This window comes from Seriola aureovittata, chromosome 6 (genome assembly GCF_021018895.1).
Source record: "Seriola aureovittata isolate HTS-2021-v1 ecotype China chromosome 6, ASM2101889v1, whole genome shotgun sequence".
Classification (NCBI taxonomy): Eukaryota; Metazoa; Chordata; class Actinopteri; order Carangiformes; family Carangidae; genus Seriola; species Seriola aureovittata.
Genome location: NC_079369.1, coordinates 19,599,694 through 19,613,958, shown reverse-complemented (window position 1 = coordinate 19,613,958; position 14,265 = coordinate 19,599,694). Strand labels below are relative to the sequence as shown.

The following is a 14,265-nucleotide window of genomic DNA, read 5'->3' as shown; positions in this document are numbered from 1 at the left end:
GACACAGTAACAACACTCACATGGAAACAAGAAGCCTATATACAATTTCACAAACACAGACATATAAAACCCAGCCAGGATAGTTATACCTGCACAGTTGTTGTTCTCTCCGTGCTTGTAACATTAGTACTGCAGGTATGTGGATGCCACTGCAAAATGTACGGACCAGGGTGTCTCTGTCTGCCTGCAAAGCAAAGGAAAGAAAACACAATAGAGACAGTTACACATTACATAAGTGGACATGTGTTTGTTTTTAATCTGTGTGATCAATAACGATACTGTTGGAGATGATGCAAACTAGTTTTTGTTCCATTTCTTTATTTTTCCTTTCCTCCCTTTTCATTTTAACGTTTTATCTTGATGGTAGATGATATGAGTTTTGTGCAGCTAGAGAACCTCTGTAGTTTTTTTTCCCAGTAACAGAAACTGACAATCAGTTGCCCTTAGTGATTTCAAACTTGAGGTCCAAACATCAACCGGAGCTGAGGTAAGAGAGAATCAGAATAACTTTTGCCAATTTTTTTGGCCACTTGCGGTGCAGCAGAAACAACTGCTAACAGGAACTTGTTAGCAAACAGTTATGTCCAGAGCTCATCCAGTGCTTACATAAATCTGCTTAATGATTTACTATGCTGGTCTCTAACTGTGTCTGTCTGCAGTACGGTACTGAATAGGAGCTTTTTTGCTCCACTGTGCAACTGTGTGTCATGACTGTAAATGACACCATTAGAGCGAGAGTGAACCAAAACAGTACATTTACAGGCCAGACAGCTAAACAACGAGCTGAAGCTTGCTATAAAGCTCCATGAAGCCGAGGGGAGCTGCAGAGTCAGGCAATAATTCTCTGCAGGTTCATCCCATTGAGCAACCAATCTCACATTTTAACTGTGTTTTTACATGTTATTTGATGGATTGTTAGCATAAAACACTGTTTATAGACACTGTAAAACCAAATCAAAATCATCTGTTTAAAAACTGACATATTCTGAAAAATGAGCAGCTGAAATGATCATCTAATATTGGCTAATATTTCATGATTGTGCAAAGGTGACAACACTGCAGCATTTATGTAATTATTGTGTGGCCTTCAAAAAATATACACTGCAACTCAAAATGTTTTGTTTCATTCTTAATTCATGAACATGATGGTATTTGTAGATACTGTTTTTTTGGTCTAGTTCTGTCTCTAAGGATAACTATGTTAAGAAGAATCTGCATCTCAAGTATATACAAGTACAGAATACAGAACACTGCTATCATAAGTACTCATGGACCTAATATAAAATTTGCATCTACAGCTTCTTTTCTTTTCTTTTCTTTTCTTTAATTTTCTTTTCTCTTCTCATCTTCTCTTTAGGTATTTGGGGGCTGCTGACATGACATTGACGGGTTCATGTTACCGAATGAACTCACCGTGGTGAGGCCACTTCCAGAACACCTTGACCTGCAGCTGGTTGTCATGGTAATGAGGGGCAGCAACCTCCAGGCGCAGGTTGTCAAGGGTGACAGGGTTTGGGGGGGATTCGGGATTCGGATGAGAGGAGGCGAGGGGGAGTTCAGAGGAAGAAGGGGAGGAGGAGGATGAGAGGGAAGGAGATGAGGGAAGGGAAGAGGAAGATGAGGAGGAGGAAGATGGGAGCTCATTGGAGAAGTCCTCGCCTTTGGTAGAGGAGAGGAGAGAAAATATCAAATGTAAAAATTTAATATTCAAAAACCTTGTTTCTTGCTCAATAAAACACCCTTTATGAGGTAAGAAAATCTTCAGTGTACAAACTCCAAATTTAAAAGTTTTGATGCAGGAGAGATGTTCACTGTTCATGCATATGTGTGTGTGTGTGTACGTGTGTGTGTGTGTGTGTGTGTGTGTGTGTGTTTGTGTGTGTAACCACTCTAGAACATTTTTGCACTCCCTTAAGCAGCATTTATACAGTAGCTCTTCTGAAGACCTATAACTGGCACCATCACAAAAACACATCATATGACTGACTGGATATATGAAACCAGTTATATCACATGGAATTAATAAATATATTGTGCCGGGAATGTCATAAAGTGGTGATGAAAGTGCAGCTGGTAGCTAGCATTCCTGCTAATTCATTCACGCAGAGACACTAATTGGCTTTATCTGGCCTAAATGACCCTCATTAGCACTGAGAGAAACCAGGCCAATATATGGACTGTGTCAAAAATTAATACTGCTAAATTATATGCAATATGTTCCATATAAAATTGTTGGTATGTGGTTTGATAATTGAGCTGCAGCTGGCTATAACCCTCTGCTGGGCTGACCGACAGGTCACCTATAAATACCTCTGTTGCCTGGACGACCATTAACATCACCACTTTCCACCATACATTGTGTGTGTGGTGTGTGTGTGTGTGTCAGTGTGTTTAAAGTGCAGCTGTAGGTAGACAGAATTTGCTGACAGTCAGCAAATGCAGCAGCTCTGAACTAACAGGGAAATCATTAACTCAATAATGTATGGCTCTGTTATGTATGGCTGCAGACTTCACATAAAGCATTTACTAATGGCATGACAAGTTAATGAAATGTTCAAAAACATATACATGAGTGAGTGTCTATTTGGGGCAGAGTTGCTAGGAGAGTCCTGAGGTGGCTGCGCTGTTGAACCACAGCACCACACACTGTACAGCTGCAGTCTGCAGTACCTGGCAAAGCAGTTTAAATTTACTGAGAACCTTTCACCTTTATAGTCCTTCATGTTTATTCCTACAAGACAAAACTGTACAGAACCTACTGGATATTTGCTGCTTCTTACTGCAAGTTAAATATTTCTAGGTAACCTTACACCATCCTCTCATTTATCAAAAGACAAGATGCTCATCCAAACTGTTGAGAAAGACTTTCAGGCAACTGTGAAAACACTGGATTCATGGTATGTAATATTAGACCAAAAAATTTACACCCAAAAGAATTACTCCTTAAAATGAACTGCAGCTGCTGAGAGAAAGTGGACTCTTACAGTAACTTGCACCTTATATGAAACTCTGTTGCCACAACCACTGTAAAGAATATTAGCAGTTAACTGACAATGATTCCAGACAAACAATTACTGACACAGCGCCCTGTAAGTCTACAGAAATTATCAGGGGGAAATTATACACATTAATACAGTCTTAAATAGACTTAATCATGTCCAATCAATTGGATTTACCACAGATAGACTCCAATCAAGGTATAGAAACACCCCCATGATGATGAAGACAAATGGGAGGTACCTGAGCTAAATTCCAAGTGTAATAGCAAACAGTCTGAATACTTTTGTCAATGTGACATTTCAGTTTTGCCAAATTTTCTAAAATTATGTTTTCGCTTTTCAATCATTTTGGGATATTGAGTGTAGATCAACTGAGGGCTTTTCTGAGGCTGCAACATAACAAAATCTGAAAAGATTGAAGGGGTCTGAACACTTTCTGAATGCAGTGTATACACTGGTATTGTGAATACAAAAATACAAAATGATATAAACTTTAGGTCATACCACAGAGCCTGATCAGGGAGACATCTTTGTTTGTTTACCTGTATGAGTTATTGTAGTGAAAACAGTTTGAACCCTGGGACTCTTCAGCCTCTTCTGACCCCAGAAGGCCACTGTCTGGACAGACAAGAGGTAGGAGGTGGCAGGCAGCAGACCCTGCAACCTCAACTCACACTGCGCCTGTAACACATTAAAATACGAGAAAATGGATTATAGAAACACTTTTTCTTAACCTTTTGGACCTGTAGTTCTTGGCTACTTCTCAGTCTGTACTACAGCAGTTTTACCATCCAGAATTTGATAAAGGTCCTTAAATTCTACCAAAGGGAACCAAATAATGCTGATGGACCGATGGACCAGTATAGCCACCAAAGTCACCACCATTACCATCATCCTCACTATCATCGTAATCTTCATCATCATCATCATCATTGTTTTAAGTGTTGTGTGTGCCCCACTTTGTGACTGACAGTGCAGACCTGTTCTGCATTAGCCTGTTGTTTGACTGACAGCTCATTAACAGGCTCTTAGTCAGTCAGGCCCGTCTGTCTGTGTGGACTTGAGCTAGTCACAACAAAGAGATGCTTGGATGATAACAAATCTGTGTGTGTGTGTCTGTGTGTGTGTGTGTGTGTGTGTGTGTGTGTTTGTGTGTGGTTCTGTGTGTGCGTATACTTAAGACAGAATGAGACAAAAGCAAGTTAAAAGCAGTTTCTTGGTGACCTGCAGACAAAATGGGGTTGAAGTGTTTCCATTACCCTGAAGATAGACAAAACATATGGCCTGTACAGCTGTACACACGTGTGTGTGTGTGAGAGGGAGAAGCCTGGATTTCTATTTTGGTGCATAATGTCAGTGGACATTATATGTAAGAAGCTGATGTATATTTAAAAGCACTGATTCAGCAGAGCTTTTTCCATGTTTGAATACTTCCTCTAATTTCCCCTGTTACTTCAGGTTTAATGCTAAATCCCCCCTAGTCCTGCATAAATTCCTGATTGACAGGATATATGTTTTTTACACATCTAGGGAATATACCATCATGTGCTAATGGAGAGTAATAAAATATCAATGCTTTGCATGGTATGAAAGCTATTTTGCACAACGTAGCAGTGTTATTCTGGTTCCTACCTACCTGATATGATGATGCTGTCTGTGTGTGTGTCTAGATACAGCTGCAAGTAGGAAACACTAGTTAGGGGGCCTCATTTAAATTCCAGGCCTCCCAGCCAAGCAGAACAGAGGACCAGACTACAGATAAATGGCTCCACCAGGCTCAGTCTGGGATCGCCATTACTACATAGGATAGCTAGGCCCATATGAGTTCGCTTGCATTAAAACCTTTGAAACTCCTGTGTTTATGTTTTTATTTATTTTTGTCTTTTACTGAAATTCTTACTTCAAAGTTAAGTGGATCTCAAGCTTAAGGATCCTGTGCAAATGGCACTTTCATCATTCATTGTGTGGCCTGTTTACTATTTACTACATTTGAAGGATAAATGTTCAGTTACTCACTGCACAGGCAGCCATAACTGTTATGTCAAAGCTGTAATATCTGTTTGTGTTGTTTACTGTGATTATGGGTATTTCGATGCTGCTGACTGGACTTAGCTGCATTGTGAACATCATCAACACACCTATAATCAGGATAGCAAAATCCTCAGTCTTGACTGTTATTGGTGCCTTAAATGTAATTTCAAAAGTACATCAAGAAATCTGTTGTATTTCTAAAGAATTTTGGAAGCTACCCTTTGAGCTTAGCAGGGAGGAGACAGCAATGATTCACTCTATTACTCTGTAAACCTCAGATCGCGTCAATCTCTTGGCCTCATGTGTCTTACCACACGTACATGTTGTACTGGCAGGTCCAGTTCTGAACAAATATTCCTGTATCAGCAAGATCACTCTCCATTCGCAGAAATATTTACAACCATGATAACTGATACACTCACTCTCCAATGCCATAGTGACTAGCATATTATCAGGACACTCCAAGATGCTTTGACTTGAGCTGAGCACATAATCCAAATGCGGGAAAGCTGCTTCTCTCTGTTGTCAGTCAATCCAAATGTCTAAGTTGTCATGTTATTTCTGTGCCGTAAAGCCAGACCTACATGTTGCCGTAGCGCTCTAACAAAGTTATGTCCCATGAAGATAATGCTGTGTCTGCCTGAGGGCAATATTGCATTTTCAGATCCACAACTAACATATGCACAAAAAAAGTCTGAAAAAGACCTCACTTATTGGAAAGCGTGCCAAGCAGCAGTTTAAAAGGTGAATATGTCAAAGCCAGATCTAAAATACTGCACGTCAAAAATGATTTTTTGGAAAATATATCAGCATGTAACATTATAAAAGCACATCCACAAAACCCAAGTTATCTTTAAAAAGTTTTAGAGGCATGTAAGTTTTATGTAAGTATGCAAGTTTAACAATTACACAAAACAGCAAGACCATGTTTTCTTTTTATCACCTCATTTTTGCTCATTACATAAATCCACATCCTGAATTGAAACATCTGGGTAGTTCTTCTATGTCTCCATCTAATTCACATTTGCAGGAATTTTTATTGGACACAGGAGGTTCAGCAGGGCACTCTTTAATTTTAAGGAATTATTTAATGTTTAATATTAAGAATGTAAATGAGTGTTAAATGGGAATACCAGTCACCCCTGTGGTGTGTGCTGATTCCTGTTTACTTGTCTAATGCTGTAACTCAAACATTCAAAAGATGCTATGATCAAATTAAACAAGTGGTCACAGTAGCTGTTTACAGAACCTGTTCTGTTTTTCTCTGCCCTGCAGAGGCCTGTAAAATCACTGCAGTAATCACAAGCAGAATACAAGGGATGTACGCACGTGTTTGTGTGACGTGCCTGTGTTTACAGGCCTAGTAAAATTTCTCAGGTGCAGCTATAGATCTTGTATACGCAGTGTGTGTGTGTGTGTGTGTGTGTTTGTGTGTGTGTGCTTGTTTAATTCTGTCTTTCTAAGGAACAATTGGAATTTAAATCTACAAACTGAGTTGCTTGTTTCAAAAGTGGAGACACTTTTGGCTGGTACTCAATTCAAATGGTTGTTTTGGGGTTAAAACTTTTGTACAAATCGTAGAGTTCGTCTTTTTAAGCTTTGGACTAAGCCAAGCTAGCTGTTTCCACCAGCTTCTAGTCTTAAAGATAGGTTAACCCTCCTGGCGTTGTATTTATCGTACTGACATGAGTGTGGTAGTCTATTTCCCAAAATGTTGAACTACTCCTTCAAGGTAAAAATTAGGTGGGGTGAGCAGGTTTGTGGGTAAAACAGACAGAGTACAAGTACAAGTATATGAGTGCATATGTGTGTCAGCCTTTAGACAATGTGCAAACACTACATAACAATTGAAATATGAATGGGATATTATGTATCTCATATAGTCAGTATGTTTATATATGTGGAATTATTATGTGTAAAAAAAAAATTGCAAGGAATAGGGAAAATAATGAAACTGGGATTTGCCACAGGCTCTAGACACATCTTAAAGATAATTAAAGCAGACAGGATGCACCTGACCATAATTAAAAGGGCCACAACAAAGGGTCTGAATACTTTTGTCATAATGGGTTGGTAAGTGTAGCTTGATGGGCAGAAATGGCCATTTTATCCATTTAGAATTAAAGTGTGCAAACAGTGAATCACCACTGTATGTTGAGTGCAGCATTTAGATGGTTGTGTGCCTCCATCGTCAATGACTGTGTTCTTGTATTTAGTGCAAGCAGGTATATAGAAAGTTTCCTTACCCCCTGAGTCACTCTGCTGTTGCTCTCCTTTTTGCCCTGATCTGGTGTGCGTGGGTGTGTAGGCTGTGTGTGCATGTTGTGGTGAGCTGTATGTGTGCGTCCATGTAGTGTGCTTGTGTGTTTGTGCGCTGTGTGTATATGTCGAGACATCCATGTGACTCTGTAGCTGTGGACTGGCAGGTCTCCCTCTCTGGGGGGCTCCCAGCGTAATAAGACCGCCACTGTGACCCCACTTCCTCCTTTCCTACAGAGAGAAAACAGGAAGTCAAACAATATCACAACGTGGATGTCAACAAATTCACGGTAATAACGGTGAAAGAAAAGTACCTCCACTGAGATGTAATACTTGTTTGAGGCGTTCAGTGTTGTTTACGATTTTCCATTTACTTTTTATATGTACAGTGAAGCCGCAGACATTTTATGTCATCATGCTGAACATAAGCTACAATTTAGGTCCTCATCTCTGCTAACAAATGTTTTATTGGAATGTCGTTTGTGATCCAAGTCATGGTCTGAACTTTAAATGACCTTGTTTTGCATTTCAGCACGCAAACAGAAAAGAAGCTACAACATATGATTGAACAAGGATGAACTGTAATTTGCATGCAGCAACATAATCAGACAAGCATCTGACCACAATTTATGACTGATTGCCCACAACAGCAGCCTGCAACTAACCCAGCAAGAAAAAATAACATGCAGGTTCATCTATTTTATCATCTTTCATCTATTTAGATACCTTTCTGTGAACTGGGACCCTGGTTGTGGACTCATCCACTCTAAAGTCTGGTTGCTCACTCTGATGTTCATTGGAGGTTCTGGAGGTGCGGGATCTGCAGAGAGAGAGAGAGAGAGAGATGGAGAAACATGTGGTCAAAGATAGGTGGCAGAAATGCTCATCAAATTAAGATAATTACCACCACCATTATCATGATGAGGATGTATTCTAATTTGAACTGTAAGAATATCAGATTTGTCCTACTGGTAAGACCAGAGGAAAATATCTACTTGCAATTTTCTGAGCAATACTGTGGCTGTGACTTAAAATGTGATTATTGTCTATAAATTAAATTACAATTCAGTAGTATTTCACATGATACATTCAAATTTCCACATCATACTGGACTATGATGGGCTTCCAAAAAGATACACCTTAGTCTTTATTCTTTCAAACATCAAAATTATAAATGAGTGCTGTATCTTCTTCAACAAATAGTACAACCTCTGGCAGGAAGAAAATATCAACCAAACAACAGCCTGTTATTATTTTGTTCTTTTGCCGAGGTAGGTAGGTACAGCTGAATAAATCTGCCTGCGACATTTGCCAATGTAGCTGGTGAAATAGGTGGTGGTGCAGTTGGTGAAACAGCTGCAGGCTTAACCCTTCTGTTAAACTGTGATTTTGATGTAAAAACGCCGAAACCATTCAGCCCCCCCCCCTACTGATGAGTAATTGGTGCTGAGTTTATGATTCCTACCAAGTAGAGGCCGTTCACCAGCTTGACTGAATTGTCTAATAACTCGATTTTTAATGTGCTACAGCAGAGCAAAATAACGAAGGCAATATTGGGGGGAAAAGGCTAATTTCCTCTTGGTCTCATTCATGTCTACAAAGCCAATTAGATTTAAAGCATCAAAGGTGAGTGATACTGGAGAAGCCTGAAGCCTCCCTTTTCAGTAGCTACCACAACACAGACCAAAGGCAACCACTTCTAGTCACTGTTTGCCTCCAAAATGAAACCCTGAGGTCGCTGCTCTTTCAACACTGGCTCTGTATCTCATTAGAGACTCAAATCCCAATCCTGAATTTGATTAAAACTACAAAATGTATCCGATTAGAACTACATCCCCCATGGCAAGCCTCCCACAGGCCCCGGGCTGCACTTGGCTGACCTAGATGCAGAGATCAAAGTTAGGACAACATATTAGGGCTGCTAGATCCGGCCAGTTTGTGTGTGTATGTGTGTGGCGTCTCTTTGGAATAAGCAGGGTGTCTTCAGTGCCAGCAGTAAACCAGCTCAGAACCAAGACACACACTCTTCTCTGAGGCCATTTTCACTCTGTGTGTCTCCCTCAATCAGCTTGATTTCAGTCTATTGTTTCAAGAGATGAAGACCTCAAGATGAGTTTTCTGATCCAGACATTCCCTCATAATTACTGCTGGCAGGTCGTGTGCAACTTTAATATCTGAACGAACAGGAAAGGGGTTTTCACATTCAAATTCTCTCTCTGGTTAGCATCAGGTCACAGTGGAGGAACCTCAACCATTTCTGACATCTGCCAGCTTCCTGATTTGTGACCCCTGACCCATAGCCCCTGACTAATCAGAATAATGAACTGGAAACGCAAGACTCTGACTGCGATCAGATGGTATTTGGAATGTTTAAGTGTGTGTCTTTAACCTTTAACCCAGGCACTTGAAATGCATACAAGACTGCACATACTCTCACTCACTCACACACATATACACACACACAGACTGAGAAGACTCCCATGTCTGTCAGTTGTATACAGTATACTGCTATAGAAAGAAGCCAGCCAGCTTTGCTTAGAATAAAAAAACAGAAGTGTGAAAACTATCATTTCTGATCTTTAGGGGCCAGGATATGTGCAGGACAGTTTCTTGGCTTGAAGCAGTAACTTCTTGAAGTCTTCACTTGTAGCCTGCTTTGCAGCAACCACCCTGGAAACAGGGAGGAAACAGCTAGCCAGGCTCCACCTGAAGGTAAAAAAAAATCCACCTACCAGCACTTCTAAAGGTCAGTCCATACAGAAGCAAGTATCCAGCAAGAAATTCAGGAAGTTACTCTCCCTGCCAAGAAAAAGTCCCACACATAACCCCCCCCCCATAAAACCACAAAGTAGTTTTCACACTTTCTTTTTTATGCAAAGACAACCTAATCGGCTGCTGGCTATAGAGTCATTATTGCAGCCTTAAACTTGAATTACACATCTGCGAACCTAAGCATAGAAGGTTTGCAGGGGAGCCGACCCACATGCAGCCAAAGTCTCAACAACCTGTTCTAAAGACCTGAGTGTCAAGCAAGCTGCATTGTTCATCCAGCATCCTGTTGGGAAGTTTTCTCCATTTTTTCTTTCAGAGACCGGTTATACATTTCAGCATGGTGCCAAAAGCCATTTCTATACTATTTTCTGTTAATATCACTGCCCATCTTGTCTTGTCCATTTAGTTGAAAAATCCAATTTTTTTAAGCTCTTCTACTTCTTTTTCTTCTACTACTTCCTTACATCAAGGTTCAAATGTGATACTGCCTCCTAGTGGACACATACATTACACCCTTAATCCATACAAGTATAAAAGAAACACACAGGATTTTTTTTTTTTAAATACCCATTTACATTCACCTCAGTGCAACCCAGAGGAGCACAACTCCAGCTTTATATATAACAGACAGAAGTAAGAGTGGTATTGATCTTCTCATCTCACTCTCAGCGAGAAAGAGCAAAGGCATATTTTCCAAATTTCCAACTTTTCCTTTAATATGCTGATGGGGCACCAGGAGCTGCCAGAAAAGGTTAAGTGTGCCAAGGCACAGGTTGTAATGTTTATAAAACCCTATTGGAGGAACACAGAATTCCACCATTTGGTGTTTTGTTGATGGCAGTGGAAAATGCTATCTTAGACACCTCTTCATAGTCTTCTATAAGTGTTCAACTGATAAAGAGCCTTTTTCCAAAGCCGAGTCCAACCTGAAGTCATTATTCACATACATGGTCTAGCCAATCCTGGCAGAGGATTCATATCTCTAGCCAATCCTGGCTAGCCAAACACCAATTGACCCGAGTCTGCTAAGCATTAGAGCTAGGACCTCTAGTGTGTGTGTGTGTGTGTGTGTGTGTGGGTGTGTGTGTGTGTTTCTGACTGTCTTACTCTCATTTTCACCCTGTCTCACTGACCAGCACTGGGGATTTCATTCTGGCACTAAACCAGCTGGATGAGTATATATGAGTGTGTGTATGTGTGTGTCTGTACAGTATATGTGTGAATATGTGCAATGTGCAGTTGTGTGTATATTCTGTTTCCTGTCAGTGTTTTATGGACTGCCTGATAATTTTCCTGCTGTGTGTACCTTATCCATCAACCCTGAGTGTAAGAGAGAGAAAGAACAGGGAAGGAGAGGAAGGGAAATGTTCCTGAGTTTTGGACTTTTCCTCAGAGAGGTGTAATATCTCTTGTTAAAAGACACAAACGGAACCCAGGAATATGTGTTTTGCTCAGTGTCTCATGACAGAATATCAAAATTCACAGACAGGTCATGGAAACATGCAAGAGGAATCATCGCCTTCTGTGGGACACTCGTAACAGCTCTCTGAAGAGAAGCAGCGTGTGTGTTCTGATTGTGTTTGTGTTACCTTTACTGGAGATGTAGTGTTTGCTTGGTGTTGTAAAGCCTCTGCTGCCGTGGCTGTTGATGGCTGCTACTCTGAACTGGTACCAGCGCTGAGGTCTCAGATCGGACAGAACCACATCCTCAGACAGGGTCTACAAATACAAACACATCACATAAAACAATGGCTAGGTGCATGACAGAAAAATACTTTTTGTTCATGATTTTACAGTCTCATTGCTCTCCTTCATCTAACAGATAAAACAATATACTGTATGATTCATAACAGATTTTAAAAAAAGTCTCACAATGACACATTCATTTTAAATACAAAAAAAAGTAAATGACCTGCAAAGGTGAATATATAACATCTTTGATGATAAGATACAGAAAATATGGATCCTGACAAAAAGATTGAACTTTAAAGGACTAAACCATTAAACCTTGACATCTTCGTTCTTTAGGAAGTCCTCTTATTCTTGAGTTTGAGTTCAGAAGTCACCCACCAGCAACTCTAAAGCTCACTAATTAACACATTACATCTTGTTTGTTTAAACCTTACCAGTGTAAAACGACATATATTGACGGTAATGTTCCTGAATTCATCTTGCCTGGAGGCAGTCACCAAGAGATAGTCAAGCACATAACCACCTGTAACATCATAATGTTGCACAATGTTGGTTGGTTGAGTTTGGCCACCCCATTTTTATCAGTGAGGGTAGTAACACAAACACCTCTCTGTGTACACATAAACAGCACTACAAACTATGCCCTGCAAAATGATCACACAGGTGAGGAAGGATTAATTGCACGACTGTTGATATTAAATGCTAAAGTCAGACAAGATCTGCATACTACAGTGAAGATTCAAGCAAATTTAATTTTGAGAGAGCTACAATATCAGTGCAGTGTTTGGATAGTTGTCTGACTTTTGCCTTTAGTTTGTTTTTTGATCCTATAAGTTTTTTTGATGTGCGTGCCCTGCACCCTGTTTGTCTGGGACTGACTGCAATAGTTTTAGCTAAGTGTTCCTACAAAAGTGCAAATTGAGTGTACATATTATACATATTCTGTCATCTCTCACAAAACCATAATATATCCTCTTTCAAAACATGACAGAGCCCTGTGCAGTTTAAAACATATGAGTGTCACAAGTTAATGAGCTGGAAAGTCAGATGAACGTAGCTGGATTGGAATTCCATCTGATAATAGTGAAATTAAACGATTTGCCCAAATGATGGTTGAAACTGCTAAAGATTCACATGTTTTGTCTCCCTGACAGAGCAAATGTAATCACTGCTTAAAATCTACTCATCCACAATCACACAAACACACACACACACACACACATACATACACACACACACACAGACACGAGCTGCCATCTATTTAAGTCCATAATGAGCGTTCAGTCATTCAGAGTCAGCCGGTGGAACGACTGTGGCTGCCTGTGGTTCCTTTTTAAGCTCTGCTTATTTACCTAACCTCACACAGGCACACACACATGGGTGTACAGTGCACACACACACTCACATACATACGGTTTACCCTGGCAGAATGGGAGACTGGCTGGGGTGGGGAGGTTTAGACAGCAAGGCAGCAGACTGATGAGGTGGAAACAGAGTCTAACATCCATCTCCATAGCTGAGAAATTTCATCATTCGAGGCAAATTGAGAGTTATGAGGTAAAGATATGTTACAAACTTTGTGGTGTTGCTCCACTGTTAAAGGCACCAGGAACCATTTTTATAGCTTTGGTGACTCTACAGCTGTCTAAGTTGCCTAGCTAGACAGAATTAACTATGTGCTGTTACATTGGTTTGTTTTGCTGCCCCATCACTATCTCGTCAGCTAACATCCCTCAATAGTGTAGAGAGGATGACAGCAACAGGATGATAGTATATCTCTTCAAATGTGAAAAGACGATTCACAAGACAATCAAAAAATGATTTAAAAAATACATTTCTATATCAGACACTGTACACTTCACATCAACTCCTGAGTAGTGTCTTTACAAATATTCATGTTTACAATATATCAAACCTTCTAATCCTCAAATAAAGACCAGGGATGAAAGGCGAGAGTCTGTCTGTTAATTTACCATGGCAACAGTAGTCCATGGCGTGGCATGGTCTTCACTGGGGTGGATGCCTACGTTCCAGCGGGACTGAAGCATGTAAATGACCGGCTCCACGCTGACATTGAACTTAGACACCCACAGCACCTTCACATGACCCTCTGAGTCCTCGACAAAGCTCATCTCTCTGCGAGGCTTCAGAGGCACACCTGCAGGGACCAAACAGAAAGGAGACGTTTGAATATGGTTCTGAGATGAACGTAACGACACGAGGAATACGTGGTACAAAAAGCCACATGAGCAAGAGTTAGAGCCGACAGGATGTCAACAACATCATATTCATCACAGCTTAATATGTAGAACATATGGTATGTGGTTGGCTGGAGTGCAGCCAATTGCGTGAGATCACCAAACTCTCTGGACTTATGAGAATGATGATGGTGTCCTTTTCCCCACCGTAACAGGTGCAGCTAACAGGAGATGTCAATCAACTACAGTGTGTACAAGCACACACACTCACACACAGTGGGGACATCTAATCAGCCAGATAATTGAAATCACCT

At 40.5% G+C, this 14,265-nt stretch overlaps 1 protein-coding gene across 1 annotated transcript in view; it reads right to left on the bottom strand.

Annotated features, from left to right (window-relative positions):
• Positions 1 to 14,265, bottom strand: part of anos1b (anosmin 1b) — a 44,183-nt gene that overhangs the window by 4,033 nt on the left and 25,885 nt on the right. The window contains exons 5-11 of the mRNA XM_056377652.1: positions 13,727 to 13,911; positions 11,651 to 11,780; positions 8,016 to 8,109; positions 7,277 to 7,520; positions 3,542 to 3,680; positions 1,414 to 1,659; positions 90 to 184 (exon numbers count right to left, since the gene is read on the bottom strand). Coding sequence (XP_056233627.1) covers positions 90 to 184; positions 1,414 to 1,659; positions 3,542 to 3,680; positions 7,277 to 7,520; positions 8,016 to 8,109; positions 11,651 to 11,780; positions 13,727 to 13,911 — 1,133 coding nt within the window. The remainder of the gene's footprint in view (positions 1 to 89; positions 185 to 1,413; positions 1,660 to 3,541; positions 3,681 to 7,276; positions 7,521 to 8,015; positions 8,110 to 11,650; positions 11,781 to 13,726; positions 13,912 to 14,265) is intronic.